At 40.7% G+C, this 19,147-nt stretch overlaps 1 protein-coding gene across 1 annotated transcript in view; it reads right to left on the bottom strand.

Annotated features, from left to right (window-relative positions):
- The window catches only part of CPA6 (carboxypeptidase A6), a 69,381-nt gene extending 55,977 nt beyond the window's left edge, over positions 1–13,404 (bottom strand). Inside the window, exon 1 of the mRNA XM_056854370.1 lies at positions 13,310–13,404. Coding sequence (XP_056710348.1) covers positions 13,310–13,404 — 95 coding nt within the window. The remainder of the gene's footprint in view (positions 1–13,309) is intronic.
- Positions 13,405–19,147: the final 5,743 nt, after the last annotated feature.

Here is a 19,147-nt window from a genome sequence, read left to right as displayed (position 1 = left end):
AAAATATTATGGATATTTTGGAATGCTGAATCTTCTACAATATCCATAACCTGATTAGTCATGAGTTTTAGGTTTCTACATTTAAAAAACATAAAAAATAATAAATTAAAGAGCGATTTTGTAAACCATTGTGTTAGAATTAATTTCACTTATATTATTCCAAAAACAGGTAAAAAACTTGGGCTATGGGAAAGTAATGAATCATGTTGATAACAGTGGGTCTGTTCTAATGTAGCATTTTTAAATTCTTTTTTAAGTTAAATAATCACTGCTTAAAATGGACACCCTGATTATTCCAGCATGGTTGGTTTTTTGGCATTCCTTTGTTGTAGGATAACATCTGGTATCTAACTTCCAGTTTAAAGGTAAGCATGTCACTATTTGATTGTGTAGGAAAAGCTGCCAAATTTCAGTCCTTTACTTCTTGCAGTAAAAGTATCTGGAAACTTTATGCTTTTTCTTTGAAGCTTGAAATCATCTTTGTTCCATTCTAATGTATGATATTTCAGATGCGTTTCAACTACAGCCACAGTTGTTAAAAGGAAAAGTAGCCATGCCTCATGGCCTTGTAGCTGGACCCCTTTTTAGCAGAAAAGTATTAATTGTTGATACAAAATACATTTCAGGGTAATCAGCATACTAAATATATCCCAGATACGATGTGCCAGATCCTAGGAATAAGAGTTTTCTTATTTGAACAAATATGTCATTAAGAATTATATCCTTGCAGTGCATTAAATTTAAAAGAGGCCATGACACATTTAATTGCATGTTTCCAAGATAATTAAAGAAACCTGGGAAGTGCTGGATTTGAGAACTTTATACTGAAGGTTTAAAGGGTGCATGGATTGGTCGAAGTTGAGTAACTAGTGCCGTAAAGTCTTGAATAATGACAACTCTTCTATAATAGGATTCAAGTGTGAATCTATTTTTTTCATCACCAGAATCTGCTGGGGTTGGTGGGATTAGAACTGACTGCCCTTGGCGATAATGTATTTGGGACTGAGAATGGAAAATGTTCTTAGGGCTACAGTGTCCTCCCAGACTCCCAAGGGGGAGGCAGCAGATTTTCCTTGATCTGGAGAACTTCCAGGCCATGATTGAGGTTTGGCTGGGCATCTATCATTTTTGACCTTGTCTCCCGGGTTGCTGTATCTGCTGACTCCCTACTAGCTGGATTGTCAGGCTTGTCACAGGTTTCTTCTGCTTTCAGCCTATCACCTACTAAGGCCTCCTACAGCTTATCATCCTTATATATGAGTTCAGAACTGTTGAAGGAAGCTCTTACCCTGGTCTCAAAAACTATTTAAGATAATATCTGGCAACATTAAAATTTGAGGACTGGTGCTATGACCTGAAATAAACACCATTCTAGAGAGTATTTAAGTGAGACTTTAAGAAAGGCATGTGAAGCAAGAACAAACATGGTTTTGATTTCTATCCCACTTACGTAGCCTAATAAGCCCTGAGACAAATGTAAATGTCTCCTATACATTGCAAAGGGAAATTATTCAAGAACTGGGGAACATGAAGACCACGAAACAAAGTAAAACATTCTCAGATAGTCTTAACTACAATAATCTTGGAACGAGTTTGGTCTTGTCAAAAATATGCACTTTAAATTCGTTCTTAAAAGACTGCATTAGTTTAGATGTTATAAGTTCACTAACTGCTTTTTATTAATGAAGAATATATTTCCTGAAGGTATACTTGAATGTTGAAATCAATACAGATCTGGCACACCCCAAAACTCATTATTACATACTTGTCTATAATGTGTATATATGTCTGTCTAAAAACGAGTCGCATTTTATTTTGAGCTACCTTTTTAGTTAATAACAGTGAAGAAAAATATTAAATTACCCTTTGATAGCAACTTCAGCTACATTGTAAACCTTGTCTCATTTTTTATTATATAGATGGTACTGATTTTCATAAAAGATAAAGGTAGTCAGTCCCCTCTGCAAGCACTGGGTCATTACTGACCCATGGGGTGACGCCACATCACGATGTTTACTAGGCGGACTATATTTGATGGGGTGGCTTGCCATTGCTTTCCTCAGTCATGTACACTTTACCCATAGCAAGCTAGGTACACATTTCACTGACCTCAGAAGGATGGAAGGCTGAGTCAAACTTGAGCCAGCTACCTGAAACCGACTTCTGTTGGGATCAAACTCAGGCCATGAGCAGAGCTTTTGACTGCAGTACTGCAGCTTACCACTTTGTGCCATATGGCTCTAACTGATTTTTTCAAAAACAATTTTTTATTATTTTTCATGCTTTAACTGATTTTCATAACCAGGGAGTTAAGTTTGTCATACAGTGTTTCTTGCCTCTGAAGCTGCTTCTTTTACCATCTTTTCTTTGGGTGCATTTTTCTCCCTTTAAAAATAGGGACAATTCTGTGGTGATCTCAGCCAATATCTGTTATCATGCAGCCAATCATATTTGGTTATAGAGTCAAATCAGAATGAGGGTAGAAACCATTGCCAATATTCTGACTAGAGTTTGTGATGACATCAATTGTCAAACAATTTTTCTATGTGATTATGTACACAAAGTCAAATCTGACTGAGAGTAAAGCTTCTTACCTTCCTTATGGATAAGCAAACATTTTTGGCCTCTTCTACAGTCTCTCTCCCCTCATTAACTGTCAAATTGGGAGGAGGGTCAAGTCATGGGGGATAAACTGTGTGTGTGTGTAAAGTGCCGTCAAGTCGCAGCCAACTTATGGCGACCCCTTTTTGGGGTTTTCATGGCAAGAGACTAACAGAGGTGGTTTGCCAGTGCCTTCCTCTGTACAGCAACCCTGATATTCCTTGGTGGTCTCCATCCAAGTACTAACCAGGGCTGACCCTGCTTAGCTTCTGAGATCTGACGATATCAGGCTAGCCTGGGCCATCCAGGTCAGGGCGGGGGATAAACTAGGTTCTGTTAAAATGTGTTCCTCTGATACAATAGTTTCTCTTCCTTATTCTGTTCAATCTTATGTCCAGTTACCCACTCAGTATATGTAAAATCTGAAAAATATTCACCATATATTCAGGTATTACAGGAATGTCTTATAACACACTTTGCTATGATGAGTACTTCAAAGTACAGAGGAACAGCATATGCACATACCACTTGATGTCAGTTGGCAGCATCTTTTTCTGAAATTTGAAAGAATAATAAGCATCCCCAGTTTACTGCTAAAGCATGGAGGCAGAAAATGCCATCAAGTTGCAGCTGCTTTATGGCAACCCTCTAGGTTTTCAAGGCAAGAGATGGTTTGCCATTGCCCGGCTCTGTGTAGCAACCCTGGACTACTTTGGAGGTCTCCCTAACCAACTCTGCTTAGCTTCCAAGATCTGATGAGATCAGGCTAGCCTGGGCCATCCAGGTCAAGGCACTGATAAATTATAGTCCACAGTAAATTGGAAGTACCAGCAGGGTATGGTGATATTACATGTTTCTGTCCCTGCAGCACTCAAGACATTCCCAAAGCAAAGGCTCACTCAGCCTGCTAAAGGTCTGGGGAACAAAATAGGAACACTGTCACCAACATGGAATGAAGAATACACAAAGCCGATCAAAAATAGGAAGGGATTTTTCTCACTCAAAATGTTGTTCTGTCTGTTCCAGGCAGTGTTTAATGTGGCAAGAAGTCGTTTATGTTTAGCTCCACCTGTATATACTCTAATTTTGGTTTGTAATCCTCCATCTTCTAGGTTCTTCTGTTACCTGCCTTAGCTTCATTTTTAGATTCACTATACATTCTCTCAGTAAAAGAAGAAATGTGTGTATTCTAGGACTCAGTCACAGATCCTATTTTAGACATGTAAAGTAATAATATTTCAAGGAAAACATCAGTTCCCAAAACACTTTTTCTAGGCAAAATTTTTTTTCCACTGTGGCACTAATGTATAAAATTCTAAACCTCAATGTAAAACACACCAATTAGGTTGGAAATAAACCTTCCCCCACAACTTTCATGGTAATTTGGTCATCTCAGGAATGGTTTTCAGGAAAACTCTTCTCTTGTGATATATCTTATCAAGATGGAATGGTAGAATCACAGACACTGAAGAGAGTTCTGCGACAATCATTTCTACTAAAGCAGAGATACAAAAGCAGAACACTTTTGATAAGCAGTAAAAGAAATTCCTTTTGCAGTCTCATAACTAATCAACTATTTCCAGTGAAATACCTGAATGAAATAGTAAGTTGCTTTTCATGACGGTTACTCTCAAAGACAAATGGATGTACTAGCACTACAGTAAAACATTTCTAACAGCATTAACAACATATTTGCACAGAATAACAGCACAGCTTTCAATTGCAGTGCCAATTACCGGTACTTTTGCCTATGCCTAAAAAGTTTTCAAAAATATTTTCTCCTAAACCAGGCTTCTTATACGTAAATGCAGAAACCCAGTTATAGTTATTCATACAAATAAAAATTCATGTGTTTACCATTATGTACAACTGATTTTGAGACGTCAAAAGCTACAGAAGTATTTTTTTTCCACAGGGGGCCAAACGTTACACGGGTGATTAAATTTATCCTAGTCTTCCCTTTACAGAAATGTATCAGTGGTAACAGTCACACTTGTACAGTTTATTATTGAAATATTAAATGTTTCTATAACCAAAAGCTTCTGCCAATAATGTTTATTAAATACGCAAATCAACACAAAGTAAAGCAAGATCATCTTCATAGTTTAGCATGCTGGGGAGAACTAAACAGAAATCTCCATTCAGTACTAAACACTTAATTTAAAGATAAGCCCCTCTGATTGCAACAGCCTTCACTGCCAAATCTTCTGCTGGAAAAGCAAGTGCCAACAGTTTTGTAACATTGTTCCTTGCAAAAGCATACTACCTTGTCCAATGAAAAGGACTATTCCAAACTTGTCTTGCCTGAAATAAACATTGTTGCCTCAGACAAAAACACAGAAGGCTAACGCAGAGTGTTATGCTTGTTCAGAGTTCCTTTATGAATAGTTCGTAGATAATACTGCTCCTCTGCAATAATCTATTTTTATCTTCTGCGGTGGTCTTTCTAAACTTTGTAAAAAGAAACCCCTGCCATGAAGCTCTAGTTTGCCAGTTCAAACGTAATGCAAGTATTGACAGAATAAGATCCACAAGCTCCATACCTTGAACTACTTACTCCAGAATGGTACCAATGTAGTCAGAACACCAAGGGTAGGTACTGTAGGTGTGGCTAAGTGGTATAGGAACATCAACAACCATTTCAGGGTCATATTTTTAAAAGTACATATACATGGCTTATACAAACTTATTTTTAGTGGTGGAAATTATTCTTCCTTTTCTGCTCTGTTCATGCCATGTATATCCATACAATTATATCCATAACACTAGGCAATAGCCTCGCGGTAAGGAAAAGCATATTGGTGCTTTTTGAAAAGGGGAAGATATATGCTCCTAGGAATGGAGAAAGGGAGTACATATACTTCAATCTGCCTTGAGTCTAAGCAGGAAGAGTGGGCTACAAATAAAATTGGATAAATGAAAGAAGAAGAAAAAGTTCAGGTAGGTAGGAGGGAGTTTTGTTAGTGGCTTTGCACTTTTGTTTTAAAAGGGCTACATAAGCACACGATACAACATAGGACTTTAAAACTTCTAAAGTAAAAAAAAATTACAAAATACTTCACAACATTGTTAGTCAATGGAGTTGGGAACTGTGTCCTGGTCAACAAAGATTGTAGGACTCTCCCATAAAGAGATATCTGTAACAGATGAATAATCATATTATGCACAACAATCACAACACCCTTGACTGCTCTTGCTGGAAGAGGAGAACAATCCAAGTTGCCTTTGGTCCCCACTGGGAAAATATCACAGTATATATTAAGTACACAAAAATAAACAAACACCGTATAAGAAACACAGTAGCCAGGATAACAGAGATTTATCATAGGACCAATGCACAAAGATCTTCCCTAACTCAAGACTGTTTCAATTCAAAGTTCTGGTATTTATCTTTAAAGCTTGGAAGAGTCTCAGACCCTAAGTATCTACGTGCATGTGCCATCAAGTCACAGCTGACTTATGGCACAAGAGATGTTCAGAGGTGGTTTGCCATTGCCTTCCTCCACGTGGGCTGAAAGAGTTCTGAGAAAACTGACTAACCCAAGGTCAACCAGCAGGCTTCATGCAGAGGAGTGGAGAATCTAACCTGGTTCTCCAAATTAGAGTCTGCCGCTCTTAACCACGCTGGCTCTCCAAAGTATCTATAGGACTGTATCCTTTCATCTGAGTCTTCCTGAGCTGAGGCAATCTCTGCAGTCACTTCTCTGATGGCACACAGCTTCAAAAGGTTTACTAGTGCCAGGGCCTTCTCTGAGATTGCACTGCAACTATGGAATCCCTTCCAAAAGGAAGTTTGCCTGGCACAGTCCATTATTAGCTTTTATTTTTGTATTTAGTTCTTTTGTACCCTGCCTTTCTCCCTAATGAGGATCCAAAGCCACTTACATTGTTCTCCTCTCCTCCGTGCTATCCTCACAACAACCCTGTAAGGTAGGTTGAGCTGAGAGCGTATGGTCACCCAGCAAGGTTCTATGATAGTGTGGGGATTTGAAACGGAGTCTCCTAGATCGTAGTATGACATTCTTACCTCTATATATTGGTCTTTGCCATTGTTAGCAAAGCCTTTGATGCTCTTGTTTTCAATGGTTTTAGTTTTATTAATTGCTGCTGCATAATTGCTGCTGAATTACTAATTGCCTTGTTTCAGCCTAAAGGTGATTAAACTAACACACACATACAATTATTGCTCAGAAAGAGTCCCACCGTCTGTTTCGCAGCAAATACTGCTTTCCACAGTCATCTGCAATCTAATAAAAAAATACCCCCCTTCCATATTTGCAGGACTAGTGTCCCCACAGTATCTGCATAGCTGACCTGTAATAAACCCTAGAAATCTTCTCTTCATGTCTATTAAGTTCCTTGCCTTTCCTCACATCACCAGGAAGGGCCAAAATTGTGGAGTTTATTTTTCAACAAGGAAGATACCTGTGAACTAGCCTTTAGACTCAGACCATAGAGCAGCTGTCATGTGTTAAGTGCTGTCACCGCTGATGACCCAGAGGTGAAATGCTTTATATCATATTACTAGTTCAATGTACTTTCCTTTTCTGAAGGATATGGAATGGATTTTAAACTTCAATGAATGGTTGTGTTTTCAACTGTGGAATTCACATGTCTGCTCTTACAGCTTTAATAAAAACGAAGAGGTCAATACAGTTGTTACTTCCATCTGCTTATCTTGGAGAGAATTTAAAGCGTAGCACTGAATTAATTCTTTACACAAAAGTCTACTGTAAAATGGACCACTTTATTTCCAGTGGTCATAAAGGCAAGCAATTTCTAATACCATGTTCCTGCAAATAATTTTAGTTTGATCATGACGCACACCACATTAAATTCTGGACTCTTCCCACTAAACAGAACTCAGACCATGCATACTCAGGCATACTATGCAGACCATGCATACTCATCCTTAATAAGAAGTATCTACCACAGCTCCAAGACTTTGTTCAAACCAAACTATATTTCTAATGTAGGACAAATTCCTTATACCCCAAATGACTCTAAGAAGCTGCTTTCTCCCTTGTGTATTCAACAAACCCTAAGCCAGTGTCTGCCCTGACCTGGATGGCCCAGGCTAGCCTGATCTTGTCAGATCTCAGAAGCTAAGCAGGGTCAGCCCTGGTTAGTATTTGGATGGGAGACCACCAAGGAATACCAGGGTTGCTGTGCAGAGGAAGGCACTGGCAAACCACCTCTGTTAGTCTCTTGCCATGAAAACCCAAGAAGGGGTTGCTATAAGTCGGCTGTGACTTGAAGGCACTTCACACACACACAAGCCAGTGTCTGATGTATGTACTGAGTACAGCAACAGTACACTTTTAAAGAAATCTTAAGCTAACCCCCCCATAAAAACAACAACCCCCAAAACATTAACCATTTATGAAGGCCTCACCCAAATAAGTTAAAATGAGACTAAACCAGTTTATGTACATACATAGGTGGCTTGTGGTGAATGGCTCTCAGTTTAACCCCAACAGGATATACAGTAAACTCAACCAGACCTGGAATCCATATCCTTTCCCATTTTGGAGGTGGTGCCATTTATGCCTTATGCCCCTCTCTCTTCTGAACATCATCTAGGACTATTGTCGAAGGCTTTCACGGTCAGAGTTCATTGGTTCTTGTAGGTTATCCGGGCTGTGTAACCGTGGTCTTGGAATTTTCTTTCCTGACGTTTCGCCAGCAACTGTGGCAGGCATCTTCAGAGTAGTAACACTGAAGGACAGTGTCTCTCAGTGTCAAGGGTGTAGAAAGAGTAATATATAGTCAGAAAGGGGTTGGGTTTGAGCTGAGTATTGTCCTGCAAAAGTATTGTCCTGTAAGTATCAAGATAATGTGCTAATGAGGATATGGTATGTTAATATGGAACCATTGTATCCTGAAGTGATCTGTTAATGTGTGTAATCCAAAACTAATCTGTATGGCTATTGTTGAATGTTGTCTTTGTCTGGAGGTTTTTCAGGGCAGGAAGCCAAGCCTTATTCATTCTTAAACTCTCCTCTTTTCTGTTAAAGTTGTGCTGATGTTTGTGAATTTCAATGGCTTCTCTGTGCAATCTGACAAAATAGTTGGTAGAACTGTCCAGTCTTTCAGTGTCTTGGAATAAGACCCTGTGTCCTGTTTGTGTCAGTCCATGTTCAGCCACTGCTGATTTCTCAGGTTGGCCAAGTCTGCAGTATCTTTCATGTTCTTTTATCCTTGTTTGTATGCTGCGTTTTGTGGTCCCGATGTAAACTTCTCCACAGCTGCAAGGTATACGATATACTCCTGCAGAGGTGAGGGGGTCTCTTTTGTCTTTTGCTGATCGTAGCATTTGTTGTATTTTCTTGGTGGGTTTAAACACTGTTTGTAGGTTATGTTTTTTCAAAAGTTTCTCCATCCTATCAGTGACTCCTTTAATAAATGGCAAGAATACCTTTCCTATGGGAGACTGTTTTTCTTGAGTTTTCTGATTTTTGTTTGGTTCAATGGCCCTTCTGATTTCATTCTTGGAGTAGCCGTTTGCTAGCAGTGCGTGATTTAGATGGTTAGTTTCTTCCTTGAGAAACTGTGGTTCACAGATCCGTCTTGCACGGTCCATTAATGTTTTGATTATTCCTCTTTTCTGTCGGGGGTGGTGGTTGGAGTTTTTGTGTAAGTAGCGATCTGTGTGAGTTGGTTTCCGGTAGACCTTGTGACCTAACTGAAGGTTTGATTTACGGATGACAAGGGTATCAAGAAATGGGAGTTTACCCTCAATTTCCTTTTCCATGGTAAACTGAATGTTTGGATGGATATTATTAAGATGATTTAGAAAGTCCATTAATTTTTCTTCACCATGGCTCCAAATGGTAAATGTATCATCTACGAACCTGAACCAGACTGTAGGTTTGTAAGGTGCTGATTCTAATGCTGTCTTTTCAAAATATTCCATGTAAAAGTTTGCTATTACTGGACTGAGTGGACTTCCCATAGCTACTCCATCAATCTGTTCATAAAATTCTTGATCCCATAGGAAATAACTTGTTGTCAAACAATGGTGAAATAAGGCTGTTATATCTTCTGGAAAAATCTGGTTAATCAATGAGATTGTGTCTTTAACTGGAACCTTGGTAAAGAGGGATACAACATCAAAACTGATTAATATATCCTTTGGATTGAGTCTTAACGGACTGATTTTGTTGATGAAGTGAGTTGAATCTTTGATGTAAGAAGTGGTTTTTCCAATGTGGTCCTGTAGGAGGGTGGTCAAATATTTAGCTAATTCATATGTTGGGGAACCAATGGCACTCACGATGGGTCGGAGTGGAACGGAATCCTTATGAATTTTAGGTAGTCCATATAATCGTGGTGGTTGTGCTTCAGTCTTGCATAGTTTTCTGTGTGTGTCGGGATGAAGAGTGGAATTCTTGATCAGAATGCTAGTTTTCCTGGTAATTTTGCAAGTTGGATCTCGTTTTAGTTTTTTGTATGTGGCAGGGTCCAGAAGTTCCTCAATCTTCTTTTTGTATTCTTCTGTTTTCATGATCACTGTGGCATTGCCTTTGCCACAGTGATCATGAAAACAGAAGAATACAAAAAGAAGATTGAGGAACTTCTGGACCCTGCCACATACAAAAAACTAAAACGAGATCCAACTTGCAAAATTACCAGGAAAACTAGCATTCTGATCAAGAATTCCACTCTTCATCCCGACACACACAGAAAACTATGCAAGACTGAAGCACAACCACCACGATTATATGGACTACCTAAAATTCATAAGGATTCCGTTCCACTCCGACCCATCGTGAGTGCCATTGGTTCCCCAACATATGAATTAGCTAAATATTTGACCACCCTCCTACAGGACCACATTGGAAAAACCACTTCTTACATCAAAGATTCAACTCACTTCATCAACAAAATCAGTCCGTTAAGACTCAATCCAAAGGATATATTAATCAGTTTTGATGTTGTATCCCTCTTTACCAAGGTTCCAGTTAAAGACACAATCTCATTGATTAACCAGATTTTTCCAGAAGATATAACAGCCTTATTTCACCATTGTTTGACAACAAGTTATTTCCTATGGGATCAAGAATTTTATGAACAGATTGATGGAGTAGCTATGGGAAGTCCACTCAGTCCAGTAATAGCAAACTTTTACATGGAATATTTTGAAAAGACAGCATTAGAATCAGCACCTTACAAACCTACAGTCTGGTTCAGGTTCGTAGATGATACATTTACCATTTGGAGCCATGGTGAAGAAAAATTAATGGACTTTCTAAATCATCTTAATAATATCCATCCAAACATTCAGTTTACCATGGAAAAGGAAATTGAGGGTAAACTCCCATTTCTTGATACCCTTGTCATCCGTAAATCAAACCTTCAGTTAGGTCACAAGGTCTACCGGAAACCAACTCACACAGATCGCTACTTACACAAAAACTCCAACCACCACCCCCGACAGAAAAGAGGAATAATCAAAACATTAATGGACCGTGCAAGACGGATCTGTGAACCACAGTTTCTCAAGGAAGAAACTAACCATCTAAATCACGCACTGCTAGCAAACGGCTACTCCAAGAATGAAATCAGAAGGGCCATTGAACCAAACAAAAATCAGAAAACTCAAGAAAAACAGTCTCCCATAGGAAAGGTATTCTTGCCATTTATTAAAGGAGTCACTGATAGGATGGAGAAACTTTTGAAAAAACATAACCTACAAACAGTGTTTAAACCCACCAAGAAAATACAACAAATGCTACGATCAGCAAAAGACAAAAGAGACCCCCTCACCTCTGCAGGAGTATATCGTATACCTTGCAGCTGTGGAGAAGTTTACATCGGGACCACAAAACGCAGCATACAAACAAGGATAAAAGAACATGAAAGATACTGCAGACTTGGCCAACCTGAGAAATCAGCAGTGGCTGAACATGGACTGACACAAACAGGACACAGGGTCTTATTCCAAGACACTGAAAGACTGGACAGTTCTACCAACTATTTTGTCAGATTGCACAGAGAAGCCATTGAAATTCACAAACATCAGCACAACTTTAACAGAAAAGAGGAGAGTTTAAGAATGAATAAGGCTTGGCTTCCTGCCCTGAAAAACCTCCAGACAAAGACAACATTCAACAATAGCCATACAGATTAGTTTTGGATTACACACATTAACAGATCACTTCAGGATACAATGGTTCCATATTAACATACCATATCCTCATTAGCACATTATCTTGATACTTACAGGACAATACTTTTGCAGGACAATACTCAGCTCAAACCCAACCCCTTTCTGACTATATATTACTCTTTCTACACCCTTGACACTGAGAGACACTGTCCTTCAGTGTTACTACTCTGAAGATGCCTGCCACAGTTGCTGGCGAAACGTCAGGAAAGAAAATTCCAAGACCACGGTTACACAGCCCGGATAACCTACAAGAACCAATCATCTAGGACTACACTGCACATTGATACCAATAAGACTACATAAAAAATGGCTAAACTAAAGAGGCAGGGCAGAAATAAAATTGATACAAGGAATTAGGTAAATGCTAAGTGGTGGTGGAGAGAGCCACAAGTTGCAGTTGACTTAAGGCAGCCCTGTAGGGTTTCCAAGGTAAGAGACATTCAGAGGTGGTTTGCCATTGCCTGCCTCTGCATCACAATCCCAGAATTCCTTGATGGTCTCCCATCCAAATACTAAACAGGACCAATCATGCTTAGCTTCCTAGAATCTGAAAAGATTGTGCTAGCCTAGGGTTGCCAGGTCCCTCTTCACCACCAGCAGGAGATTTTTGGGGCGGAGCCTAAGGAGGGCGGGACTTGAGGAGAGGGACTTCAATGCCATAGAATCCAATTGCCAAAGGGGCCATTTTGTCCAGGTGAACTGAGCTCTATCAGCTGGAGATCAGTTGTAATAGCAGGAGATCTCCAGCTTGTACCCGGAAGTTGGCAACCCTATGCTAGCCTGAGCTATCCATGTCAGGGCAAACGCGAGGTAGTTAACAGCAAATAAAATGGCACAGAAGCTGCCATGAGCTCCCAGGAACAAACATTCTCCTCCCCATGCTTGTAGTGGATTCTATCTGCTGTCATTTCTCCATGGATTGTCAGTCCACAGTAAAGTTCCATTACTGCTCCATTCTAGTATGATCATTCCTTGGGTCTTCTATCATTCCAACTCTGAAAACTTTGATTTCAGTGCCTTCTCCTCTTGCCACAATAACTCCAGTTTAGATACTCCTCTTGTCCTAGAAACACCCATTATCACTCCAAGAGTTGATCACGGGGGGGGGGGGGCGGCACAAAGGAAGTCACACTTTAAAAGATCCGTCTTTGTTGTCGCACCTTGGCTCATTTTTCCTTCGAGATCTTAATTTCCTCGGTGCCCAATCTCTCCTTTGTTATTACCTTTTCCGAGCTCGTTCCCCTCACCCACCCCGGCACAGAAAGCAACTCCAACGACAGGCGCAAAGTCTTCAGGGGGAGAGCTCTCGTTCCCTAGCGCCCCCCGCAACGCTCAAGTGAACCCCTTATAACATATACGTTAACGCCATAAGTCGGCTGCGACTTGAAGGCACTTTACACACACACACACACAAAGTCCACCCATGGGGTCTCGCCCATGCCCACCAAGTATCCGGGGAAACCAAACCGGTGGAAACGAGGGAGCCGCCAAGCCACGGCGCGCGCCGACGCACCAAAAAAGAGCGGGCGGACTTACCCGGCGTAACGGTTGTCGTAGAGGGAGCTGGAAACCTGCTCGAGGAGCAGCCAGAAAGGGAGAAAAGCGGCGACTTTCCCGTGAAGTTTCCTCATCTCCGCACGAGGGATGATGGAGCGACACCTCTGCCCGTCTCCGCCGCGTGTGCAAAGAGCCGCCCTGAGGGAACTCGATTTGGAGCTGGGAGGGAGGAGCCGAGGCAGGAAATTAATGGGTTTTTTTTTCCTGAGAGGAAGGGGGGAGGCGAGGAGGGGGGGGGGACCGGCTGCTTTTCAGCTATCGCTTTCCAAAGTCACTTTTTTTTACAAGCTGAGGAGAAAGAGGGGGGGGTGTCGCGTGAGCTCTTGCAGGCGAAGGAGGAGAGCGAGGGGGAGGGGCCCTGCTGCTGGTTCCCAGAGCTTTGCAGGAACCGCGGGCAACCCCCCCCCCCCGTCCCGAAGAAAGGCGGTTGCAAAGTTCCAACGGAAGGGGACCGGAGTTTGAAACTGAGGCGGCTCCACGGGCGCGAGGCTGGCCGCGGGTTTGGGCGGGAAAGACAGGGAAGGCCAAGCGGGCTGCAAGGGCTGAGGGGAAACGAACCTTTCCAGCCTTCTAAAGGTTTTTTTTCTCGGTACATTTTTAATCTCTTCCGTTTTCACTCACCAATCTTCACGTTAGTACTTGAGGTAGGGCTGCCAGCTCCGGGTTGGGAAACACGTGGAGATTTTGGGGGCGGAGCCTGAGGAGGGCAGGGTTCGGAGAGGGGAGGGACTTCAGTGCCATAGAGTCCAATTGCCAAAGCAGCCGTTTTCTCCAGGTGACCAGATCTCTATCGGATGGATATCCGATAGGAGATCTCCTATCAGCAGGAGATCTCCAGCCACCACCTGGAGGTTGGCAACCCTAACTTGAGGGTCATGGGGTTACCAGTTTCCAGGTGGGGGGCTGGCAATTTCCTGGAAGTACAACTGATCTCCAGTCCACATTGATCAGTTCCCCTGGAGAAAATGACTGCTTTAGAGCCGTGGACTATATGGCATTATATCCTCCAAGAATGGCATTATATCCTCCAAGAATTTCTCAACCTGAGGCTGGCAACCCTAGTTTTGGCTAAAGTTGCCATTTTCTCTGTAGTTAGACCCTACACAGTATGTCCACAGGACTCAATAAGAGTATGACTTTGCGTTTAGAAAATTCAATTGAAGACAGCCTCATTTGGGAATCTTCCTAAAGCTGAGCAAGGAAAGCTGAGCAAGGAAACATAATGGCGCTGCTGTCGGAACTTAATGACAGATTACATGACATTGTAAATACAAATTCTTCTGAGGTGAGCCCCATGATGACAGGAACTTTACCACAACCAGTAAAGAAGTCCCGGGAGAAGTCCCTACCCCCAATCAATATCCAAAACGCTACCAATGCTCAATCTCAGGAGGCTTCATCTTCAAGTGCTGCCCAAATAGTGCAATGTCCCCTGGCCTTGTCAATCCCTGTGTTGGGACCGGTGCTTTTCAACCTGTTCATCAATGACCTGGAGTTGGGGTTAAACAGTGAAGCAACCAAGTTTGCAGATGACACCAAATTATTTATGGTGCTTAAAACAAAATCGGACTGTGAAGAGCTCCAGAAGGATCTCTGCATACTGGAAGAATGGGCATTAAAATGGCAAATGAGATTCAATGTGAGTAAGTGTAAAGTGATGCATATTGGGACAAAAAATCCCAACTTCACATATACACTGATGGGATCTGTGCTGGCAGCGACAGACCAAGAAAGGGATCTTGGGGTGGTAGTGGATAGCTCAATGAAGATATCAACCCAGTGTGCGGCTGCTGTAAAAAAGGCAAATTCCATGCTGGCTATAATTAGACGAGGAATAGAGAATAAAACTGCTGATATCAAACTGCCCTTGTACAAATCTATGGTGAGACCACACTTGGAATACTGTGTATAGTTCTGGTCACCACACCTAAAAAAGGATATTACAGAGCTTGAGAAGGTGCAGAAAAGAGCAACCAAAATGATTAGGGGACTACAGCAACTGTCCTATGGGGAGCGGTTAAGACCCTTAGGGCTGTTTAGCTTGGAAAGAAGGCGGCTGAGGGGAGACATGATAGAGGTCTATAAAATTATGCATGGTTTGGAGAGAGTGGACAGGGAGACGTTTTTCTCCCTCTCCCATAATACTAGAACACGGGGTCATCTGCTAAAGCTGGAGGGTGAGAGATTCAAAACATAAAAGGAAGTATTTTTTCACACAACGCTTAGTTAAATTGTGGAACTCCCTGCCCCAGGATGTGGTGATGGCTGCCAGCTTGGAGGGCTTTAAGAGGGGAGTGGACATATTCATGGAGGAGAGGGGTATTCATGGCTGTTAGTTAGAATGGATATTAGTCATGCTGCATACCTATTATCTCTAGTATCAGAGGAGCATGCCTATTATTTTGGGTGCGGTGGAACACAGGCAGGATGGTGCTGCTGCTCTCGTCTTGTTAGTGGCTTCCTAGAGGCATCTGGTTGGCCACTGTGTGAACAGACTGCTGGACTTGATGGGCCTTGGTCTGATCCAGCAGGGCCTTTCTTATGTTCTTATCCTGCCATTGAAAAACGGCTGTATCTATAATGACAAAGAGGGACACCTTGATCTTATTACCTGGGACTGACTACATAAGTCACAACCATCAAATGACCCAACAAACTGTAGTTAGAATGTTTTTAAAAAACAAACAGGTAAGAGAAAAATTAATATTTTCATTACATTTATGAAATCCGGTTTGGATCTTCATTTCTGTGTAAAAGTGCAGACACATCGCACCTCATCCAGAAGGAAGCTGCATGTCCCTTAACCTTAAGTGTTGAGACATTTTTGAAACTGTTTTAGGGATCAAAAAGAAGATGGATAGGCAAGTTTGTTAACCATCTATTATTTCACCAATCAAACTGCATTGGGGTCTGGAAAGTACATTTCTGAATTTGTTGGCAACCAGATATGTATTCTGCCCCTCAGATTCTGCTATCACCTCTGATTCACCTAGGTATGCCCCTGCCCATACAGGCTGCATTTTTAACTGTGTGTGTGTGTGGGGGGGGGGGAATACTATATGTGTGCGTGTTTCTGTGTCTGACCCCATGGCTGACAAATAGGCTGCCAATGAAGCAAAATGAGTGTGAGGAAGGAAGAAATGTGTGTGAGCGAGCAAGAGAAGAAATACAGTATTCCTTATTCACACATTCTTCTCCTGACCCAATGCTTTGGTTGGTGATGACAGGAGAAAAATGAGAGGATCTGGCAACTTTTTTGGGGGCAGTGTTGGTGTATCTGGATCATTCCCATCCTCCCCTGACTTCCATTATTGATCAGGACTCTAAGGGGTCCTTATGCAGGCTGGGGGTGCCCAAGGATTGCAGCAGCAGATCTGAACCTTGAGCAGCGTCCCAGTGCCAGCAATGTTGTATCCGATTCAGTTTCACAAAGACTGGGCTATAGCTACTATGCTTCCCTTTTCCACTGCAAAGCAGTAGAGAAACAAGGTTTGCACATAGATATAATCACAGAAAATTAAAATTACCAGATTTATGAACTGCCAACAGCTGTGAATCTTAAAGGGCTTGATGTTCAGCTGCAGGTTTGGGAGGTAAAAGCTGAGTTTAATTTTCTAAGGGGGTATTTGGTGGTATTTTTAAAAGTTAAAGGTCCCCTGTGCAAGCACCGGGTCATTCCTGACCCATGGGGTGATGTCACATCCCAACGTTTACTAGGCAGACTTTGTTTATGGGGTAGTTTGTCAGTGCCTTCCCCAGTCATCTTCCCTTTACCCCCAGCAAGCTGGGTACTCATTTGACCGACCTCAGAAGGATGGAAGGCTGAGTCAACCTTGAGCTGGCTACCTGAAACCAACTTCTTTTTTTTTATATATATAAATTTTATTGGGTTTTATAATAGAAATTTTCCATTGCATTAAACAACATCGATAACAATATCGAATTTCAATTCTAACCTAAAGTTGTTATAATTCCATATCATATAATAAAAAAGAGAAAAGAAAAAAGAAAAAAAGAAATGGAAATTTTTTTGACTTCCCCATCACCTCTATCTGCCTCTTAATAAAAAGTTCCTCCCGTCATAGGTAATCTAATCTTGATAAAATATCAATACCATATATAAAAAACCATAATCTGTTAGTAAATATAATTATGGTTATTCAATATAAAAAAAAAATCAAAAATAATCCTCTGGATCAGATTAGAAAATATTCTTCCATTCTTCCCAATTTTAACTCATATTCACAATAATGCATCCACGCCCCCCATTCCCCCAAAAACCGAACGTCATTTTCTTCATTTAGAATAGCTGTGAGTTTTGCCATTTCTGCCACTTCAAACATTTTAACAATCCAGTCTTTTTTCTCTGGAGTTTCTAGCCCTTTCCATTTCGCTGCATAAAGCAGTCTCGCAGCTGTTGTGGTATATATCAAAAAGGTTCTTTGTGTTGCTAAGTCGTCTGGAATCATACTCAATAACATCATTTCTGGTGTTTTGGATATATTCTTTTGTAGTATTAGTCTCAGTTCGTTATAAATCATGTCCCAGAAGTCTTTGGCTTTGTCACAGGTCCACCACATGTGATAAAAGGAACCAATTTCTTTGTTACATTTCCAACAAATAGGGGACATCGTTTTATAAATCTTTGCAATTTTCTTGGGTGTTAGATACCATCTATACATCATTTTATAGATGTTTTCTCGCACTGACTGTGCTTTTATTCCTTTTAAATCTTTAGACCATAATCTTTCCCATTTATTTAAAACAATATCATGTCCCACATTTTGAGCCCAATCGATCATAGTTGGTTTAATCGTGTCCTGCTCACAGTATATTGTTAAAAGGAGATTATACATTTTAGAAATCAGCTTTGTATTATTGTCTAGTAGAATCCTTTGAAAAGGAGATTTTTCTTTAGAGAAACCTTTTTTTGCATCTTGTACAAAAACTGATTTGATTTGGTAATATTGAAGCCATTGTAAATCATCCTTAAGCAGTTGAAAGTCTTTTAGTGAGCATTTCTTTCCTTCCCAATAAGTTAGATCTTGATAAGTAATAAATTTGTCTGGTCTAAGTGGGCGCAAAGTTAGCATTTCTTGGGGCGATATCCACATCGGTGTTTCTGGTTCCAAAATGTGTTTATATCTCATCCAAATACGAAGTAGAGAGGACCTGATTATATGATTACGGAATGTTGCTTGTAGTTTAATTTTATCATACCACAAATAACCATGCCATCCACTTAAGTTATTATAACCTTCCAAGTCTAGCAAACGTACATTTGACAAATTCATCCAGTCTTTTAGCCATACTAAAGCTACCGCTTCAGCATAGAGTTGAAAGTTAGGCAGTGCTAAACCTCCTCTAGTTTTTAGATCCACCAAGTATTTATAAGCAGTCCTTGGTTTTTTTCCTTGCCAGATGAAGTTTGAAATGTCTTTCCTCCAAGTTTCAAAATATTTTGTTTGTGATATTATTGGTAAATTTTGGAATAAGAAGAGCATCCTCGGTAAGACATTCATTTGGATCGTTGAGATACGTCCCATTAATGACAATTTTTTGTTTGACCATATAATCATATCAGTTTTAATCTTACCCCATAACTTGAGGTAATTGTTGGTTAACAGATCTTTATTCTTTGCAGTGATCCAAATTCCCAGGTATTTAACTTTGTTAGCTTTCTCCCAGCCAGTATATGATATAAATTCCTGTTGTTGTATTTCCGATAAATTTTTAAATATTATCTTTGTTTTTTCTTGATTCACTTTAAAGCCTGATACTTTTCCAAAATCATCCAAAGTCTCCTGAAGTATATTC

This window comes from Euleptes europaea, chromosome 8 (genome assembly GCF_029931775.1).
Source record: "Euleptes europaea isolate rEulEur1 chromosome 8, rEulEur1.hap1, whole genome shotgun sequence".
NCBI classification, from domain to species: domain Eukaryota; kingdom Metazoa; phylum Chordata; class Lepidosauria; order Squamata; family Sphaerodactylidae; genus Euleptes; species Euleptes europaea.
Note: the sequence above shows the minus strand (reverse complement) of the source record. Positions and strands in the feature narration are given on the sequence as shown.